This window comes from Anolis sagrei, chromosome 3, assembly GCF_037176765.1.
Source record: "Anolis sagrei isolate rAnoSag1 chromosome 3, rAnoSag1.mat, whole genome shotgun sequence".
NCBI lineage: Eukaryota > Metazoa > Chordata > Lepidosauria > Squamata > Dactyloidae > Anolis > Anolis sagrei.
In genome coordinates, this window is record NC_090023.1 from 51,574,400 (window position 1) to 51,595,775 (window position 21,376).

The 21,376-nt window shown below is 40.1% G+C and overlaps 3 protein-coding genes across 6 annotated transcripts in view; 2 read left to right on the top strand and 1 right to left on the bottom strand.

Moving 5' to 3' along the window:
- The window catches only part of DCAF6 (DDB1 and CUL4 associated factor 6), a 45,200-nt gene extending 40,461 nt beyond the window's left edge, over positions 1-4,739 (bottom strand). For 3 of the 4 annotated variants that reach the window (XM_067466666.1, XM_067466665.1, XM_067466664.1), the window contains exons 1-2: positions 4,620-4,739; positions 4,334-4,464 (exon numbers count right to left, since the gene is read on the bottom strand). In XM_067466666.1, the coding sequence (XP_067322767.1) occupies positions 4,334-4,427 (94 nt within the window). In that variant the 5' untranslated portion in view covers positions 4,428-4,464; positions 4,620-4,739. Of the gene's footprint in view, positions 1-4,333; positions 4,465-4,619 lie in introns of those variants that run through there. The other variant, XM_060770596.2, reaches the window with a different exon arrangement.
- On the top strand, positions 2,663-2,966 carry SELENOK (selenoprotein K). Its single transcript, XM_060766923.2, has one exon. It carries the CDS (start codon positions 2,694-2,696, stop codon positions 2,964-2,966), a length of 273 nt encoding a protein of 90 aa, XP_060622906.2. The 5' UTR covers positions 2,663-2,693.
- Positions 4,740-4,807: 68 nt separating the features above from the next.
- MPC2 (mitochondrial pyruvate carrier 2) lies at positions 4,808-20,410 on the top strand. The gene is made up of 5 exons (XM_060770599.2): positions 4,808-5,381; positions 15,728-15,768; positions 17,009-17,093; positions 18,430-18,541; positions 20,144-20,410. The coding sequence occupies exons 1-5, from the start codon at positions 5,273-5,275 to the stop codon at positions 20,187-20,189; spliced, it is 393 nt and encodes a 130-aa protein (XP_060626582.1). The 5' UTR covers positions 4,808-5,272; the 3' UTR covers positions 20,190-20,410.
- Positions 20,411-21,376: the final 966 nt, after the last annotated feature.

Below are 21,376 nucleotides of genomic sequence, written 5' to 3' on the forward strand. Positions count from 1 at the left end.
AAAAGGAAATTGCCCCTCCAAAAAACCTTGCACAGATTCCAATGGTAGACAGTTTACAAGAAACAATTGTCAGAGGGGTTGGCAACTCCAATACATGCTTCGAATATGAAGGATGGCCACTTAAATACCTGACCTAAAATGACTATTTAAAATAGGATTCGCAACTCTGGAGAAAACATCGCTATAACGTTTATTCTTCGATAATAATAATAAATACATATGCTTATTTATAGGAATTTTTGGTGAAAATTGTGTGGAAACATGCTTTATGTGCCCAAAATAATCTTAACACCTTATAATTCTGTAATGTATATTAAAAAGTTGCAATTCCCCCTTCCAATGGCAGAGAAATTACAAAAGAAACTTTGAAGTGAGGTTAACCACCCTGTGCTTGGAATACGAGGGGTGACCATTTGTTCATCTGATACAAAATAGCCATTTAAGATGGGATTTTGTAACTCTGGAGTAAAATATCAAGGTAACATTTCTGCTCCAATAATAATCTCTGTTCCCCCAGGCAGTAACAGGGCACACCTAAAAACTGTCAGGCCATCAAATGCTAATCAAGGTGGCCAATTGAAACATTCACACCTAGCTCCAACAGACAAGAGTTCTTTCTCCCACCCTGGACTTTCCACAGATATATAAACCCAAGTTTCCTAGTTTTCAACAGACCTCACAGCCTCTGAGGATGCCTGCCATAGATGCAGGTGAAACGTTAGGAGAGAATACTTCTAGAACATGGCCATACAGCCCAAAAAACCTACAACAACCCAATAATAAATGCATTTGATTATTTATAGGAAAGGGATAGTGCTCCCCTCTGGATGAAAAATTGAGTGGGGTGGGATCTGTAAGTAACTTGGAGGAAACCACTGGTATAACATTTATTCTTCAATAATAACAAAGACATTTACAGGCAGTCCCTGAATTACAAACATCAGATCTATAAACGACTCATAGTTAAGAACAGGGGTGAGACAACAGGAAGTGAGAGAAATCTATCCCTGGGGAGGAAAATTTATTCCTGGAAGAGTTGTCATGGGGAAAAGGTGTCTCAACTGAAGCTTTATCACCAATTCTTGATTCCACAAGCCAAATTTTCCAAGCTCCAATTCTTACAGGGACAGAATGTGCAGTGAAATCTAAACAGCAAAACAAACACCACAGGGGTTTCTAAACTATCTAAAGCTTGTGTGTGTGCGCGCATATGGTCAGATACTTACCTATCTGACCACATCTTCTCATACCAACCTGCCCAAACATTAAGATCTTCCAGCAAGACCCTTCTCTCGTTGCCGTCACCATCACAAATGCAGTTGCTGGCGACAAGAGAGGGCCTTCTCAGTGGCTGCTCTAACCCTTTGGCATTCCCTCCCCAAGGAGGTTAAAACAGCTCCATCCCTAATATCTTTTAAAAAGGAGATAAAGACCTTCCTGTTCTCACAAGCTTTTAATGAAGAGATTTAGTTTTGAACGACAGCAAGGCTAACATTCAGTGTACCGTGCAAAGTTTACCACCTGTATTTATTAGATTCCCAATTCTATTTCTATTTGATAAATGTTTTTATTTATGTTTATTTAGGTATTATTGTATATATGGTATTATAGATTACTGTTTTATGTATAAAAGGTAAAGGTTTCCCCTGACATTAAGTCTAGTCAAGTCCAACTCCCGGGGGGTGGTGTTCATTTCCATTTCTAAGCCGAAGAGTCGACTTAGTCAGTAGATGACTCCTAGGTCATGTGGCTGGCATAACTGCATGCAGTGCAGTTACCTTCCCACCGAAGTGATACCTATTGATCTACTCACATTTGCATGTTTTTGAACTGCAAGGTTGGTAGAAGCTGGGCCTAACAGCGGGAGTCAACCTTTCGGTCAGCAAGCTCAGCAGCTCAGTGGTTTAACCGCTGTGCCACCAGGGGCCTCTTGTTATATGTATGCTGGATCTGTATTTTTTAAATATATATATATATATATGTTGTGAGCCGCTTTGGGTCCCATTTAGGAAGAAAAGCTGGGTATAAATGAAGAGTTATGTGTGTGTGTGTGCATGTGTTTGTGTGTATATGTGTGTGTATACCATATATACTTGAGTATGAGTTTTTCAGGCCTTTTTTAGGCTGAAAAAGCCTGCAATTGGCTTATACTTGAATCAAGATTATTGGTTATTTTACTCTGTTATTATTATTTTTATTACATTTATTATTTTACTCTTATTATTATTACATTTATTATTTTTCACTACTTGATATTGATATTATTACCCCCACCTTACTGAAGGCCTGACTCCATTGTTCCGTCCCCTATGAGCTCCTCCCTTACAAATATACCTTTTTAATTGTTATCTAATCCAAAGTTTTGTCATTTTATGTCGTACATTTGGCCCGCCCACTGTGTTTGATTTTCACTTTCTTATTTTGCACTGTTTTATTTTACTTGTATGTTTTACTTATTTCATTGTGATGTTATTTTTTGCCACTCTGTATTTATTTTGCTGTAATGTATCACCAGGTTTGGCCTCATGTAAGTCCCCCCTCTGGGGAGATGGTGGCGGGGATATAAATAAAGTGTATTATTATTATTGTTGGGCTTTCCTCGTGAAGGGGCGGGGCAAAAGGGAACACCTCGTAGGGAGTCGGATCTGGGATTGTGGGGCAGAGGTGTTGCGAGGAAGTGGCGCAGCACAGCCATGGTTTACATTTCGAACGGACAAGTGTTGGATAACCAGAGCCAAGCTCCATGGAGCTTCTCATCTATAACTGACTTCTTTTGGGAAATAGCAGGCTTTGTCGTTATGTTTTTCCAGAGCATTATTCATCCAGACCTGACGAGAGGGTGTACATCTTCTTCCACTTCAAGATACGATGATGGAAGAGGACCCCCAGGATTACCTCGTCATAGAATGGGCCGAATAAGTCATTTCGGTGGTCTAAGCCCCCCACCAATGGCTGGAGGTGGATGAGGAAGGTAAATGCCTCCTTCATAAAAGGAGGCAGCCAGACATAAACATTTGCAAGATGGGAATGACCTGCTGAGGGATGAGCTGATGGGGGCCTGTGGGTTGCGATTGTGTTGTCTGAAAGATTCCCTGCTCTGCCAATTGGCAGAACCATGATGTTGTCCTGGAAATTCCTTGTTCTGGGATCCAGGTCAACTGAAAAACAGTTCTGTTAAATTAAATGCATTTCTGTACTGTCTATTTTACGCCTTTTTGTGTAGCTTGTGATTATTATTACTACTATTACTCCTAACCAGAGGAGGGCGACTGAAAAGATCAAGGGTCTGGAGAACAAGCCCTATGAAGAGCGGCTTAAGGAGCTGGGCATGTTTAGCCTGAAGAAGAGAAGGCTGAGAGGAGATATGATAGCCATGTATAAATATGTGAGAAGAAGCCACAGGGAGGAGGGAGCAAGCTTGTTTTCTGCTTCCTTGGAGACTAGGACGCGGAACAATGGCTTCAAACTACAAGAGAGGAGATTCCATCTGAACATGAGGAAGAACTTCCTGACTGTGAGAGCCGTTCAGCAGTGGAACTCTCTGCCCCGGAGTGTGGTGGAGGCTCCTTCTTTGGAGGCTTTTAAACCGAAGTCCTGGATGGCCATCTGTCAGGGGTGATTTGAATGCAATATTCCTGCTTCTTGGCAGAATGGGGTTGGACTGGATGGCCCATGAGGTCTCTTCCAACTCTTTGATTCTATGATTATTTTACTCTATTTATTATTGTTATATTATATTTATTTTACTCTATTATTTTACCCAGTTTTATAGTGTCTTGATGTATTGTTTTATTGTTGTTGTTCATATTGCTTAACTGTTTTTAATTTGCGTTAGGTATTGTATTGTTGTATTGTGTTTTGAGGCCTTCGGGAGATGCTAGCGGGGTACAAATAAAGTTATAATATATTATTGTTATTATTACATTTATTATTTTACACTACTTATTATAGTGTTATCATTTTACTCTACTGTACCTGTCCCAGCTTACAAACAAATTCAACTTAAGAACAAACCCATCTTGTTTGTAGCTTAGGGGCTGCCTGCACTTGGCTTCCAAAGAGGCTGTATAAGAGTGAAGATATTTAAAGGGCATTCAAGTCGCACTCTCTCCCTACACCAAGCTTAGGCCAACTTCGGCCGTCCAGGTGTTTTGGACTTCAACTCCCACAATTCCTAACAGCCTACCGGCTGTTAGGAATTGTGGGAGTTGAAGTCCAAAACACCTGGACGGCCGAAGTTGGCCTATGCCTGGTCTACACACACCGCGGGCCGCTCCACCATTTTCTCCGGCCTCCCCCTCTACTCAGGCGCCAGGCCTTGCCCTTCCCTCACCTAGGTACCGTCTCCTCAGCAGGCCGGGCTCCTCCAGGCCCAAACTCCGCTGCCTCACATCCCACAGCAGGTGGGGGCAGCACCCCCGGGACATGGCACCAGGAGGACGACGAGGAGGAGGACGAGGGTCGCTTTCGCCGCCGAAGAAGAAGAACGAGCAGGAGAAGGAGGCATCAGCCGCGGCCCATTCCGCAGGCCGCCCGCACGCGCTCCGCCACCTTCACCATGGAAACCCGCGGGCGCGCGCCTAGTAGGGAGGGAAAGGGAGGGCGCGCGCGCGCACCACCTCCTCCTCCGCCACGAGCCGCCGGGCCGCAAGCGATTCCCTTCTTCTCTCGTCCTCTCCTGCAAAACAAGCAAGGAGCCACCGCGGCGGTAGGCTCCGCCCCCTTTCTCCTCTAGGAATTCCCGCGACGTCCTTTCCAAAGCATCGCGAGACTTCCCTCCGCGTCCTTTCTGACAGTTGGGAGAAAATGGCGTCAGGTGGCAGCGGTCGTCCCTTCCTGTCATGACCTCCTTTGGGAAAACAAACAACCGCCTTTCAAAGAGCAGCTTCTTTTTTGTTTTTAAAAACTTCCCTCATGTCTGCTCAAAAAACGCTTTGGTGTGTGTCCTTCGCCGCCAAGAAGCGTAGAGAAACATGTTGATTATTTCCAAAAGAATAGCCGGTGTCGTCATCAACTGTCGTCCCGCTCCCTTCTGTCGTCATCAAAAGAGGACCGTGATGTTGTCATCGACGCCGGGTGAGAAGCTTGTAAGGAACATTAACCAATAGCATAAGGATCGGCTGTCCAAGCCCCGCCCACGTCCTATCCGGCGAGCCAATCACGGAGAAGGAAAGCGGGATCGTCCCACCACCTGGCTCTTGGCTCACTCGGTTAGGAGAGCGAGGAGGACGCGGACGAGTGGCAGGGGTCTTCGCCGCCGGAGTAACACAGGATGGCGGGCGCCGCCACCGCGGGGCTCCGCGCCTCCTACCACCGGTTCTTGGACCGGATTGAGCTCATGCTGCCTCCCCGGCTGCGCCCTCTGTACAATCACCCAGCAGGTAGGGAAAGGCGAGGCTCATTGGAGGTGACCCGGGTCAGTGTATCGTGTGAGCGCGGAAACGCGTGAAGACTGGAGGCCTCTGGCGGTATTTATTTGTCGTGTCAGGACGACCAGTCATATTATATTACATTTCTAACAGAACAAAGCAAACAGACAGACAGAATACACAATTTGTGAGTTTGGTAGTTGATTAAATGTCCTTTGACCAGCATCTGGCCACTTGGAGTGCCTCTGGTGGTATCCACACGTGAAGGCAGAGGGCCCTCCTTTTATACAATAAGGTCCTGGGACCTTTGTATTTGGCCACCCCTTCCCTCACACCATGTTTATAGTGCAAGGGAGTCGATGTGAGGTTGTGAGGGGATCTACTCACCTGATCCTCGTGTGGGAGGAGGATTTCCAATCCCCACTCCTCTGTGTGACCTTGGGCCAGGCATCTTCTTCCTGGGATGTTTTGTAAGCATGAGATTGATCAGGCATGGGCAAGCTTGGGCCCTCCAAGTGTTTTGGACTTCAACTCCCACCATTCCTAATAGCTTCAGGCCCCTTCCTTTTCCCCCTCAGCCGCTTAAGCCTGATATTGATGGTCAATAATTATTTATTTCTTCCCCACCTCTTCTTACTGTTCCAGAATGGTTATACAACACCCGGATAAAACACAACACCTTAAAAAGGCTTTTTATTAAAATACGTAGTGCAAAGATTAATTCAGAATGCTAATAGATCGTAGATTTACAGTTTATGGAAGAAAGGGAGGGAGAGGATCCATCCATCTGACCCCATACCAGGAGAAAGACAGGATATGTAAATAAAAATAAATATATAAATTGTGTGTGTGTGTACATACATGTATGCCCCCCCCCCGGTGATGCAGCGGGTTAAACCACTGAGCTGCTGAACTTGTTGTCTGAAAGGTTCGTAGTTCAAATCCGGGAGCGGGGTGAGCTCCCACTATTAGCCCCACCTTCTGCCAACCTAGCAGTTCAAAAACATGCGAATGTGAGTAGATCAATAGGTACCACTTCAGTGGGAAGGTCATGCATGTATATATATCTTGTAAGCCGCTCTGAGTCCCCTTCGGGGTGAGAAGGGCAGCATACAAATGCCATAAATAAATAAATAAATAAATAAATGCATATTGTTGTGATCACTTATAATATTATAATGTAATACAATAAAATACTACTAATAATATTGCAATATAATGATATAGTGCAATATAGTATTATATAATACTGATATTGTACTATGCTAATAATATAATATATTGTATGTATATATATTTTGTAAGCCGCTCTGAGTCCCCTTCGGGGTGAGAAGGACGGCATAGAAATGTCATAAATAAATAATGCTGGCCACATGACCTTGGGAGCCTTTATGGATAACGCCAGCTCTTTGGCTTAGGAATGGAGATGAATACCACCCCCCAGAGTTGAACACGACTAGACTTAATGTCAAGGGAAACCTATACACATGTATATACACACACCACCAGGCAAAATAATGGGATGTAAATATTGGATAATAATAATAATAAATAATAATAATAATAATAATAATAAACTTTATTTATACCCCGCACCATCTCCCCAGAGGGACTCAGGGTGGCTTACAATCAAGCAAATTGAGACAATAAATGATATACACAGAAAGTGATCTCATAATAGCACAACAATATAAACACATATTTAAATAAATTTTAAAACACTATACAACCCTATATACTGTATCTATACTGTAGAATTAATGCAGTTTTACACCACTTTGACGGTCATGGCTTTATGCTATGGGATCCTGGGGGTTGTACTTTAGTAAGGCACCAGCACTCTTGGGCAGAAAAGGCTAAAGACCTTGTAAAACTATAACTCCCTCAATCCTATAGCCTTGAGCCATACCGGTGAATATAGTGTCAAGCCGCATTCATTCTATGGTTTAGACGTACCCCACAGACAGAGAATACTCCAAAGCACCAAATTTTGTTTCAGTCTGGAGGCTAAGCAAGGTCAACCCTGGTTAGTGCTTGGATGGGCTAGGCTTTATTTTAGGGGAAGGAACTGGCAAACCCACCTTTAAATATTTCTTGCCTTAATAACATCCTATGAAATTCATGTGGGCCAGTCACCATAAGTTGACAGGCACACTTTCCACAACAAATAATGCATACAATTCAAGAACATAAGATGGGACATTTGTGAAGGGAATGGGTAGGATGTGATTCAAAGTGTCATTTATTTCATGGACTGAGACACAGGAGAGCTGGATTAACATGACCTTGAAGTTATATTGTTCTTGTGCTTTTTTCTCTTCCTGTAATTTTATTATAATTGTCAAAGGTGTGTAAAAGCTGGAGTTCTGTTCAGCCTCTCCATTGGCACAGATGGTTTTTGGAAAAACATAATCTCTTATCTCTGTGTCTCAGGGAAAGGAGAGAGTAATTTAGAAAAAGGATTGCTTTGCAAGCAGTAAGTAGCCCTGCAGAAAAAGAGAAGTGGCATGTTTCTAACCGTGTCCTTCTACACTGCTCTTAAAAATGTTAGATGTCTACCCTTCACTGCAGACTAAGCTTTGTGTCTCTTCTTCTGTCAATGTGTTTTGGGGCTTTGTTTAGGGTTAGGGTTTTGTGTGTGAAAGGATGCTGCTTTGGTGCACTATTGATTTGGAAGGTCGCCTGTCCAGAAAAGCTACACTGCAGACCTTTTCACAGAGCCCACCAAATGTTGGTAGTTACCTACATACTTTACCAAGTAGTAGTTCTATCATAAGACCTGGATGAAATAAACAGTTTCTTTGTCTTCCTATCATGAAGACATTAGGAGTCTCTAATAAAATTGCTATTTGTATTGTGTGCGTGTGTGCATGTTTTTGTTTTTTACAGGGCATGCTTTCATTGTAGTGCTTTTTTGTTTTTTCTCTCATCAGTTCTGAAATCATTCTGATACTTAATATCTGTCAACTACCGGTGAAATATTTTCATCTTAAAGGCGAATGGGGAGGAGTAGGATAAATGTGTTTAAAATTATGCATAGTGTAGGGAAAGTATTAAACTGGATAAGGAGACTTTTTTTTTGCTTCTCATAACACTAATAACTGGGTCATCGAATAAAGCTGAATTGTATGAGATACATGACAGGTAAAATAATTGCTTCTTTATACAATATATAGTAAACAAGGCAATTTCACTATTACAAGATCCAGTGATAGGCAACAACCTGGATAGCTTTAAAAGCAAATAATGAGAAACTGATAGAAGGTAAGGCTATTGTTGGTTACTAAACAGAATACATGCTACTGAGAATAAAAGAAGGAAAGGTGCTATCATACCACCATGGATCTCTTCATGCTCTTACTGCATATATTGACTATAGTATCCCTTTGGATTTACTCACTGCAGAAAAGGGAAAACACTAACTAATCTTTAGTATTTAACTATAATCCATTCTCAAACTAACTGCTTGTTATCTATCTTCTTTTATCTGAAACTTGCTTTCCTAGTTTTCATATCTCTACAGTATGCAGACTTTTGAACTTTTTGACCTCGGCTATATTAAAAGAAGAATTCAGACTTTCAGACCATGATAACCTGTAGTTGTCTTCTGTTGTTTTGAAGAATCTTGCTTTTATTAAGAGGTTTATTACACAAATGTTAACACAATGTTATTCTTTTGGGCTGGAGAGAAGTTCCATGGAACAGTGTAGATGATAAATTAAAACCCAAAAGCCTGATGTCTCGGGACTTTATTGTGGTGTAGTGCTTCATTCGATCAGAGAATATCCCTTCTGAGTCTAGTTACAAACTATAGATAGCCTTAGAGTAGCTGTTCGATTTGTTTGAGACTCTCATGTTTTCTATGAGTTTAATCCTAAATTCACCAAACTTTCTGAGGATCATTGACATATATGTGAAACACATTTGTGAAATATGTATATGCACTCAGGCATATTATTATGAAGACTGTGAAATAAGATTAGGCAGGCAGCTAAGGAGTGGCATTGAGAAGAAGCCAAACTTTCTTCAAATTTCTGTCTCTCGAGTTATCATTTTTCCATACAAATCTTTCATGCATTAATGGTTTCCTGTTCATATAACTGAAAAAGTCAGTTCTACAAAATAGTGTTCTAAGGCTTGGTGGCAAGTGTAAACTAGTCTGTGGAGGAAGGTTTTAGATCTTCTCTTTGTTGGATTGCCCAATAATTGTATATTTTTATGTCATGATACACACAAGTTCTGCCCTTCATACAGGTCATTTTGATGGCCTAATTTGATAAGTGGCATTTGCCCTAGAACACAAACTGCAATATCTGAGACAAATCCCTTTACTTCTAGCTTGTTAATCACTAACTGTAATTAACAACTTAAAATGGTTATTCTAATAGTTTCTCTCCATAGTTTCTCCATAGTTTCTCAAGCTATGTAAGATCTGAAGAGTTGGCAGCTCTTTTATTTATGATATTTGTCATGAGGGGAAAGTTTAGTGTTCACAGCAGAAGGACATGACTTGGTGTTTTCTATTTGTTCTTTGTGGAGCTCTGTGTAGAAGGCTTTTTAGAATTTTTGAAAGGCATCATGAATCTATATAAATAAAAATGTAATGTTCATTTGTGGGATTAACATAACTCAAAAACCACTGGGTGAATTGACACCAAATTTGGACACAATACACCTCTCAGGCCAATGAGTGACCATCACTCATAAAAACACAGTGGAAGACAAAAAATACATTACAATGCATGCACAAAAACCACATATATACACAAATATATGTGTTTATATATTTGTGTATATATAAACACAAATATACACACACAGAGGACACATATACACAGACTGGGCCACAGCAACGCGTGGCAGGGGACGTATGGTAACAGATAAATCTACTTCTTGTATTAAATATGCAAGAAGTATATTTGAGAAACATTTTAATACAGTATGGGGAGTAATATCTTAATTGTTGAAAGGAGCATGTACATTTATATGCACCAAGTGGTAGACCATAATCTCCTGGTAAATCTCTGGCTGATTTGTACTTCAGCGTGGCTTTCACCATGGTGACAACAGAAACTTTTATTTCCATCCTAAATTCTGCTGCTGAAATAAAGAAAGCTTCATGCAGGGGCAGATAATAGGAATAGATTTGTGTATGAAAGGATTATGCTGGCTCTAGAAGTGGAATTGAGAGCAAGTTCCTGAGCATGTGCTTAGCATATAATTTCCCTCAATTTCTTCTTACTGCACTCTCTTTTTCACCCATTGGGTATATATTATTCACATGACATGACGAGGATGGGATTTATAGGAGCTCTGGCTTTTCAGCAGCTTGCTGTAAGAGCTCAATTTATTCTTTGTTTCTTTCTCTGACTTGTTAAGAAGAAGCAAAACCAAGAAGGGAACTTTGCATTGCCAGATGGCACATTAAACCAGCCACAGAACAAAGCCACATGGTTTACACTGATCAGTGTGCACTATCATGGTATTCACTCAAGACAAACCAGGAGTCATACTGTGAGTTTTATAATGCTGAAAGGCCTCTGAGGTCAGTACTGGGGACATACTCCACTTTCCCCATGAAGCTCCTGATTTTTTTTCTTTTCTTCCAGGCAAGTGAAAAATACTTAAGTTATAACTAGTTTGATGTAGTTTTGACAAACCAAAGTATTTAGGTGGAACAGTCAGTATCAAAGTATTTAGCTTTAGTTTAACATAGGCATATGCATGAACGGCATGAAATATTATCTTTATTGAACTTAATTAAGAGAGCGTATGATCAGAGTTGTAATACTTAGAAGAAGTAGCAAATGCACTAGCGCAGGAACGTCAAACTCATTTTCACCAAGGCCCCCATCAGCCTTATGGTTGTCTTCAAAGAGCCATTTGTAAATATAAGATTGTATAAATGTTATTATGTTGCCCTAGCAGTGAAAGCTTCATGGGCCACATAAAATGAGGTGGTGGGCTGGATTTGGTCTCACATTTGACACATGTACAATACGGTTCCTCTTGATGAGGAGCCTGTTTTGGCTTTTGAACAATCTAATAGACTAGTTCTCAGTCTGTGGGTTCCCAGGTGTTTTGACCTACAACTCCCAGAAATCGCAGCGAGTTTACCAGCTGTTAGGATTTCTAGAAGTTGAAGGCCAAAACATCTGGGGACCTACAGGTTGAGGGCCACTTCTCTAATATATCTAATGTGCACAGCTGCATTGATTCTGCATCTACAGATTCCACTACCCCAGTGGATAGCAAGAGCCTACTGTATTTCTGTTTTGAAAACAATTCTCTTTAGAGTGTTGTAGAATCTTTATAACTACAGGTCTTGACGTAGATTCCTGTCTATAATTATTTTATTAGCTAAATTCATAACAACTGTTAAATCTGAAATGAGAGGGACAATACATTACAGATAAGTTATTAATGTTCATGGATTAAAATAGTTAAAGCAAATCTTTGTTCCTTTCCCAATATGCATCAGATGTCTGGGCTTCTACAGGACTTTTATGATTTCTTCCCACACTACGTTGTCTCTAGAATGAGGTCAATCTGATAGTTGCAGTTGCAAATGTTCTTTGGCAATTTATTTACTAACTTGTGAACAAGGTACCTGTTTTACAGGTATATTTGCCACTTGTGAAATATTATATATCCAAACATCCTTTGTTAGGAATTTTTTTATTTAGCGGTCACACATGTTTGTCTGTGTGTTTTGTATGTGATATGTAGATATTCACTAAATGTAGAACCCTTGGAGAACCGATGATAGTTATCATCGGTTCTCCAAATCCATTGTACAGGGTTAGTCAAAATGAATAGGCCAATAAGAAAATTAATTTTAGACGAATGTATGTTTATTGTAACCAAACTACAGCTACGTATCGACAGATAAATTATCAAAGTTTTGTCTCACCTTCAGAGATGTTCGATATGGGCGCCCCGTGTGACACGGCAGACGTCCAAGCGATAGTCCAGTTCATTCCACATCCGTTGCAGCACATCCGACGTAATGGCATCGAATGCAGCACATATGCGCTGTTTTAAGTCGCCCAAGGTCAGCGGTAATGGAGGTCGGAACACAGTGTCTTTCACATACCCCCAGAGAGAAAAGTCGCATGGTGTGAGGTCGGGGGACCTGGGGGGCCACAGGAGGAATGGAAGATCAGTCACTCCAGCACGGCCAATCCAACGTCTGGGAAGGTGTTCGTTGAGGTACTCGCGTACACTGTTGTGCCAATGCGGAGGGGCACCGTCCTGTTGGAATACGAAATCGGGCACTTTCTCTTCTAACTGTGGCATCAACCATTCAGACAACATGTCAGCGTACACTATGCCTGTTACGGTTTTCTCCGCGAAAAAGAATGGGCCAAACACGTGACGGTTGGTTATGGCACAGAAAATGTTTACCTTCGGCGAATCCCTTACATGTTCCAATACGGCATGAGGATTTTCAGATCCCCAAAAGCGGAGATTATGCCTATTGACCTTCCCGCACAGGTGAAACGTTGCCTCGTCACTGAAGACCAGTCTGTTGGCAAAGCCTTCCTCCTCTAGTCTTCGCTGCATTGATTCGCAAAAATCGTGTCGTTTCGAATAGTCACCTTTTTTCAAAGCCTGCACCATTTGCAATTTATACGGCTTGAACTGCAAACGTTTGCGTAACACGCGCCACACAGTTTTTTGCGGAACGTTCAATTCCATGGAAACACGATTTGTCGACTTCTGGGGACTTCGTTGAAAGGATGCACGAATGGATTCCACTGTGTCTTCGGAGACACGCGGTCGTCCTGTGGTTTTACTCTTGCATAAGCAGCCCGTCTCCTCAAATTGCTTTACCCACCTCGCAATGGAATGTCGATGAGGTGGTTCCTTGCCATACTTGGCTCGAAATTCTCCCTGGACCGTAATTACTGACATTGTTTTAGCAAATGTCATCACACAAAACGCCTTCTCTTTGCCTGATTCCGCCATTTTGAAAACAGCGACTCCTAGCGACGCCTAGCGGCATTAACGTACATGTGTGTTGCTCAAAAAAAACTTTGATAGTTTATCTGTCGCTACGTAGCTGTGGTTTGGTTACAGTAAACATACATTCGGGTACAATTAATTTTCTTATTGGCCTATTCATTTTGACTAACCCTGTATTACAAAGTACTGTTTGACCTTTGGAATTGATTTCTGGAAACGGGTAACCACTGAAAATGCTTTTAAAATTAATTTCATATTATTTTAATAGGATTTGATATTTGTTTTGAACTTTGGTACTATAAATTGTTCTGTCATTGTTTAGTTGGACAACCTTGGGTCTTATATTGAGGAAACGGGTAGAGATATGAATTAAATAAAATTCTAGAGACAATAGTGAGCAATATTGTGCCCTGCATCTCTTATGTATACCTATACACATTTGAAATATCACTTATTTTATCTGAATCTGGAATCATTTATGGCTATTTTCCAGGTGTTTTCAAAAGAAAATGAAAGGATGACAACTACTACAGTATATGAACATGTTCAGCTCCTGAAAGGAAAGCTTTCTCTCAGTTTTCATGTGAAGTACTTTGAAAAGTATCGTCATTATTTCACATAATGAATTATAGAGCATCACATGACTGCAAAACTTCCTGTGTAGCAAGTCTAGATTACAAGCACCAGAGGCCAAAATTTTGAGTTCTCTCCACTGTCATTGGAATGGCATCTGTCCTCTCCAAGTGCAGTTTCCATGCGCTCCAAAATGTGAGGGGGTTGCAGGAAGAGGAAGGAATAGTTTACCCAACATCCCTTGTTGCTGACTGTGAGAAGGTGACAGGGACTGCCATGCTCCTCTCTTTTCTGTTGTTTCTCACAGACTGGAGAAATTGTCAGTAGTAACAACCATTCACCAAAGGAAGTCAAGGAGCAGTGCAGATGATCAATCACTTAGTACCAAGCAAACATTAGAAACCCAGCAAAGGGTGGGTCAACCCAGCTCTAAAAGCCAGTGCTGTAGCTATGGAGGAGTAAGGAAGTAGGAGGAAGAATCTGTCAGATAAGGTGTGTTAGGTTTACCTCTGAAGGGGAAGACTACCACTGACCGTGGCAAAATCAGAGGGATAATAAGTGCCCAGAATTTTCCAAATACTATAAGGGCTTGCCCCAGGGGAAATGAGAGGAAACCAGTGCGAAGTTCTGCACCACTGGTTTGGCTCGCAACTTGAAGAGCCACAACAGGACTCGGGTTCCCACCCTCCCGAATAGCTTTCATATTACAAAGAGCTTTGGGGAAAGCTCATCTGTATCCCGGAGGGGCAATCTGGCTTGCCTGCTCCCCCAGACGTTGTGAGTGATCCTGATGGTCTTAAACTTCTCCTGCTTTGACCTGACTGCACAAAGACCTAACAAGAAAAGAGGCCAATCCTGCTTGAATTTACCCTGATTTGAGTGTAAATTAAAGACTGCTGGTTTGGCCTCTAAAATCCCCAAAACACCTGAAAATAAGGATGTCAAAGTCGCAGGTCTCTATTTTGTTAAGATGTTTTGGCAGTTAAGATGGTTTGGAGGTGTATTAATGCTGTCAAAACTCATTTCTCTCTTTGAGTGCTCCTCAGTGTGCTTTCTGGTCCAGCCTGTGGTCATAGGGAATTAGCTCAAAAACCCTTGTCACTCTTCTGACCTTATGGCATACCATAAGATAGAGACAGATGAAATTTTGTCTGATAGAATTCTGAGTTGTATATTCTTGGTAGCTGTTGAAGCCTGAAGGCCACAATGAGTTTCTCCCCATGGAGGTAGAAGGCACAATCATAATGCCTCACCAATAATGGAGAGCCAAGGCACTCCTAGCCTTATTCCATACTATTTTCCCATACATTTATCTTAGGACAAATGCAGCAATATGTTGATACCAGATAACAATTATGCGTCCTGGGTAGAATAATTGTTTTCTCCTCCTAATTTGGAAAAAGTGTTCTCCTTCAATGAACTTATTTTTTTTGCTGTATTTCATAAGTAGGGAAGTATAGTCATGATCTCTAATATTCTGTTCACTTTTATTGTGGTTTTTAACAACTTATATCTGGTTTCTTTATCAAGGCAGCTTTCTGTTTAGATAACTTGCATAATTCCGTGAAGTTGTTGCAGACCGCACATAGATGCCTAAATCAAATTGCTACTCCCAACTAGAATAAACTTCTTGAATAAATTACTGAATATAAATTAACACTTATATAAATCCAATTGTTTTAACGGGTTTTTGCTAGTTAGGATTAGTGGTTGGATTTCAGCCAAAGTAGTCTACACTTATCTGCCTGGCAGATTTATTGTGTGTAATTCTGGTTAGTTAAGTAGCTTCATGATCTAACTGAAATAATCTTTTACAGGTCCCAAAACAGTGTTTTTCTGGGCACCAATTATGAAATGGGTAAGTTTACTTTTGCATGTAATGTTTGTGACTCTAAAAGTTCATGTAAACCAACAATAAATTTGCCCTCTATGAAGTAACTAAAATATTTGATTTAGTGTATTGTTTGAATTCTATAGTCTCATATAGATACAGTTACTTGTAATGCAAGATGTAACCATTTATTTAGCCAAGTTTTGAAAGTGACAGCTTACGAAAGTCAGCTCATTGAACTCTCCCTATCCATCCACAGGTTCAATGAAACACGGCTTTAAAATATTCAGGGGGGTAATCCTAAAAAGAAACCTTGGTTTTTCCATGCTTGAGTACTATGCTGATGTGAAGGCATATGCTGTTGTGTAACTTTCACAGTTCTTCAGACTCTTTCTGGCATTCATTTGAGTGGTTTGCCATTTTATATAAGGGACTCCATTTTATTACACCGTTGTATGAGACTTTGAACATCCACGGATTTTAGTATCCATGTCAAATCCTGGAACCAAAACCCAGGGGAAACCAAGGGCCTGCTGTATCTCTATTAATAATACCTTCTACTAAACATGATTACAACCCAAGGGCAAATGTTATTTAAGAACACCTCTTTCTAGTCAGTCTCCTGTAGTGACCATTTTAATTGAGAGACGAATAGTTTGATTTTCACATTGCATGTCTTATCTCCATTTCTTTGCATCTGTGCTTCAAATACTGGAGTTGGCTATTTTAAATAATAAGCTGGGCAGCAGGCCTGCTTAATGGTCCAAGAGAATGCATCTAGCCACCTCTGAAGTTACATTGGTATCGGAAATGAGTGTTACCTCTCATTTCTTTTAATGGTAATGTATAATCATGGTATTTTTATCATGTGGTCTTCAGATTGCCCGTGTCCCTCTAAATTTTTATATACTGACCCCTCATTTAAAAGAAAAGGAACATCAGGCTTCTAGAGGCATCCAGATGCTGCAATTATTTAAATGTGAAAGTGTCAAGTGGATGCTTTTTAAAACCCTAGAACAGGTTTGAAAAAGTCTACAAGTACAGTGTACATGAATTGGCATAGTAGTCGATGATGAGACAGGTGATACCACTGTTACAGCTCTCACTGTGCTTTAAGAAGCTAATTGTATTGCCTCTTGTTAGACACAAGTCTGTCTTACAAGCCACCTTGAAGCTTGAAATACTGACATAATTGACAACCTCTTTTTCATATATCCAATTTAAACTGTACAAAATACTAAAGTGTTCTGCTTTCCCCCTTCTATAGGGTTTGGTATGTGCTGGGATGGCTGATATGACCAGGCCAGCAGAAAAACTCAGCACATCACAATCTGCAGTCTTAATGGCTACAGGTATGTATTTTCTCATTTTCTACATTATCAGCTTTTGTGGAAACAGTAAAATCAGAACTAAAAGACAGAACTGAATTTGGAAACATTTTCTAGAAACCATGCAATTGCCGTTATAAACATACAGTGTTGAGAACTTTTTAAAATATTTATGTATTGTATGTGAATTTGTGTCCTGGCATTGAATGTTTGCCTTGTATATGTTGTGCTCCGCCCTGAGCCCCCTTCGGGGTGAGAAGGGCGGAATATAAATGTTTTAAATAAAATAAATAAAGAAACTTAAGTACTGTAAGCACTACCTTTTCTGCCTCTGAGAGGACCTTTTGAAATGGTTCTGTTTCAACTGGTGAGACATTACTCTAAGAACTATACACTAATTATATAAAAAGTTTGAATGAGGATGAATTACAAAATAAAAACAAAACAATTTTGGACATAGTGCATAGTACATGCAAAACTGCATTTTGTTGAAGTGTGGCTTGATGTATTGTTGTAGCATTCCCAAACAGTTCAGCAAATAATGGCCCAGATTTCTGCCTGCAGATGTTAGTCTCTTTCAATCATTGGTTCCCTTCTGTTTGACCGTCTACTAGTTGCAGTATGAAGAAAGCTTCTTCATTATAAAACTCTTCAATAACATGGCATTTTCCTAGACCCTATTTGAACAATAGGAAAGCCTTGCCTGCATTCCCAAGTCCATTATACAGCACTTGTGGAGACATGCCTCAGAGATTTTACTAGGGCTTGTTTTACTTTTTTTCCAATAATTTTATTAAGTTTTACATATACCTAAAAGAGAAAGGTTTACAAGGAAAGTGGGAGAACATTTAGGTATAGGATAGTAGGAATGTTTTAGAAACTTTACTTTTGAAAGAGTTATCATGGGAAAAGGTGTCTCCACTGAGGCTTTATCACCAATTCTTGTATCCAAAATAAGCCAATTTTTTGAAAATGCAATTATCACAGAGACAAAAAGTGAGGTGAGATCTTCTAAACAGAGGCACAGACAACAAAGCAAATGTTAACCCTTCCCTATGTTATCCAATATATATATATATATATATATATATATATATATATATATGGCTGAAGTTGTATTTAAAACATGTACCTATTCCAATTTACAAATACATCTTAAGAACAAACCTACAGAACCTATCTTATTCATAATCCAGGAACAGCCTGTACCTAAAAGCATTAACTCAAATGCAATTGCATATGCACATGAATGCAATTGAACACATCTAGATACAACATACAACTTCTCGTATGAAAATCTGACACAATCGGTCTAAGTCCTTTAAGTGTTAACCATGTTTCTTTCTTTATCATCCAACAGGCCTTATCTGGTCAAGATATTCTCTAGTTATTATTCCTAAAAACTGGGGTCTGTTTACTGTTAACTTCTTTGTTGGCTGCGCTGGTGGTTCTCAACTCTACCGTATATGGAGGTAGGTATTACAAGCGGATAGGAAGGCTTGAGCTGTGGTTTATTCCAGGATCTGTTCCTCAGGTTGAGCCCCTGCCTCCACTTTAGGGTTGCCGGATTTTCTTGATATAACTAGTTGGTTTTAATACTGCCTGGATCAATTTCAGAAGATACTTTTTATTACATTGAAAAGATGGTGAGAAAGATAATTGAGTATTCAATTATTACCTCAAAGGAAGATTTTGGCAACTTCTTTTTATTGGATTACTAGGACCACAGTCCTAGCTTTGATATTTGGTTGTCTTTAAGCCTTACCGTAAAATGGCAGCTCTATCAAAACTGTACTTGTGCAGTGGGAAACACAAGCTTTGGAGTCTGTTCTGGCTGTCTCTGATTCAGTAATGTTCTTTGTGGTAAACATCCCTGCTGCTTCCTTCCTCCTTTATCAGCAGTATCTCAAGATATAAGGAATCAAGGCATCCATCACTTTCCTGTAGCCAGTCGTGTGGAAAAGTGGCCTGGAATTATGAGATTCGATTGTTTCTGCAAGAGACTAATTTGGTGGACTTCTGGCTAGGAACATGAAGATAGGAATTGGTGCTCTCATGATGATAGAAAATTTGCACAAATTCCTTTGTTGCATCTTTCACATATGAGTAATTAACATCGTAAAAAAATGACCAAATATAGCTTTAATTTTTGTTTTAAATTTAGGTTTCTCAGCTGGTAAACCTTCATATGTACCTTAATAAAATGTCCTAGATCTTTAAAGGCTCAACATCTTGGGAAGACTTATTTTTTTGTGTCAGGAGTGACATGAGAAGCTGCAAGTCACTTCTGGTGTGAAGAAGTCTGCTTTATGTTGTTTCTCTCTGCTTCTTGATAACATTAATACAGCAGACATTTGGTTAATTTGGACCTGAGCAGAATTCTATTTCATATAATAGAATAAGATAGCTTTATTTGTCATTGTGCTATTGCTCAATGAAATTATATGCCATCCCCTGCACACCCATCCCTCCACACCCCCACCAGTACTTGGATTGTACTGTCATAACATTGAAAATCAGTGACTCGCTGACTTTCTCCAAAGATTAACCATCACAATCTTTGTTTTTATGTAAAAATAAAAGGTAAAGGTTTCTCCTGACATTAAGTCTAGTCATGTCCGACTCTGGGGAGTGGTGCTCATCTCAATTTCTAAGCTGAAGAGCTGGCATTGTCCGTAGACACCTCCAAGGTCATGTGGCCAGCATGACTGCATGGAGCGCAGTTACCTTCCTGCAGAAGCGGTACCTATTGATCTACTCACATTTGCATGTTTTTGAACTGCTAGATTGGCAGAAGCTGGGGCTAACAGCAGGAGCTCACCCTGCTCTCTGGATTCGAACTGCTAACCTTTTTGGCAGCAAGTTCAGCAGCTCAGCGGTTAAACCTGCTGCACCACCGGGGGGGACATTTTTATGTAGAATTCCTAAATGCTGAAGCAAAGGAAAGATGTTCCCAAATTTCTGTTTTAATTCAAACTTGCATATCTGTTGTGTTTTTTGGAGATGGGGGGATGAAGATTTTAACCCATTGAAATCATTGACTGATAATGATTTATCATCTTTCTTTCTGACAGGTATAACCAAGAGCTAAAAGCCAAGGCACTGGAGAAGCAGCAGTAGAAATTCTAGCTCATCTCTTAACATCTCAGTTGTAAACATCTTCCCAAGGGACCTAGTTTTGATCTTGTTCCGTTGTCTGATGTGGATTTTTACTAAAATAAGTAGTGCATGTTTTTCTATACACTTAGAAAGCAGTCTCTCTACATTAAAAATAAAGCTTTCAATTAAACAAACACAGTAATTAAATTAAACAAATATAATAAAGTGTCTTTAAAAAAATATGCCACAGCCAATATATTGCGGTTATTCTTATGAATGTAAGTAAACTGACTGCAGTCCGATCCTACTAATCCAATTTAGTTGAATCAAGTGTGCTGAACAGAAATTCAAGTAAAAAGTTGTATTTCCTAAACAGGGTTTTCCTTTGTAAATTCTATATTTGCTTAAAGATAAAAGGAATTTAATTTGCAGAGTGGTAGACCAAAATAACTGGGCTAAGAAACCATCTCTTAGCATTCAAGTCAATATAGTGCAGCAGCTGGGAGGAAGAAATTGTACAGGTGCTGATGGATTCAAGCTACTGAATTAAGTTGTCAGTATCACAACTCGATCATGGTTAAGATATATCAGTTATTTGTAACAGAAAGACATTTCCTGTTACAGCCTTTCAGAGTTAAAAAAAGATCTAGGTCATCTAAAAAAAACACATTTAGCACAGTAAAGTGTAGTGCCTGACCAGTTTTGTCAACAGCGGTACCTATGCAATCGAAGATTAACCAAGTTATGAAAAGGAGTCATGTTTTGGATCTGGGAAATTGTTTGGCTTCTATTGAGCTAATCTTCTTGGTCTAAATGTAATGGTCAGTTCCAGCTACGGTAAGCATATAGTCAGTGGGGCTTGGGTAACTGCTGACCTACCATCCCACAACTGATCTAGCATGTCTACTACTCTTGATGGAACTAATAATTCCATTTGTACCTCTTGAAGCGAGACATTACTGGCTTTTAAGGCTAAAAGTACCCATTATTAACCTTGCTATGTAACAGGGCCTTTCAAAAAGGAGTTAAGATGTAACTGAACAACAGCTTTAAGCAGTACCCCATTATGTTAGTCACTCCTTTCATTAATCACAAGGGGTATTTCCTCATCTGTATAAGTGAAATTCAAATTGGTGCCTCTACTATGGCTTTGTCCTGCTGTATCTTAAATAGCAGAGGGAACCTTTTGCTGTAGTGGCTTTGTTCAT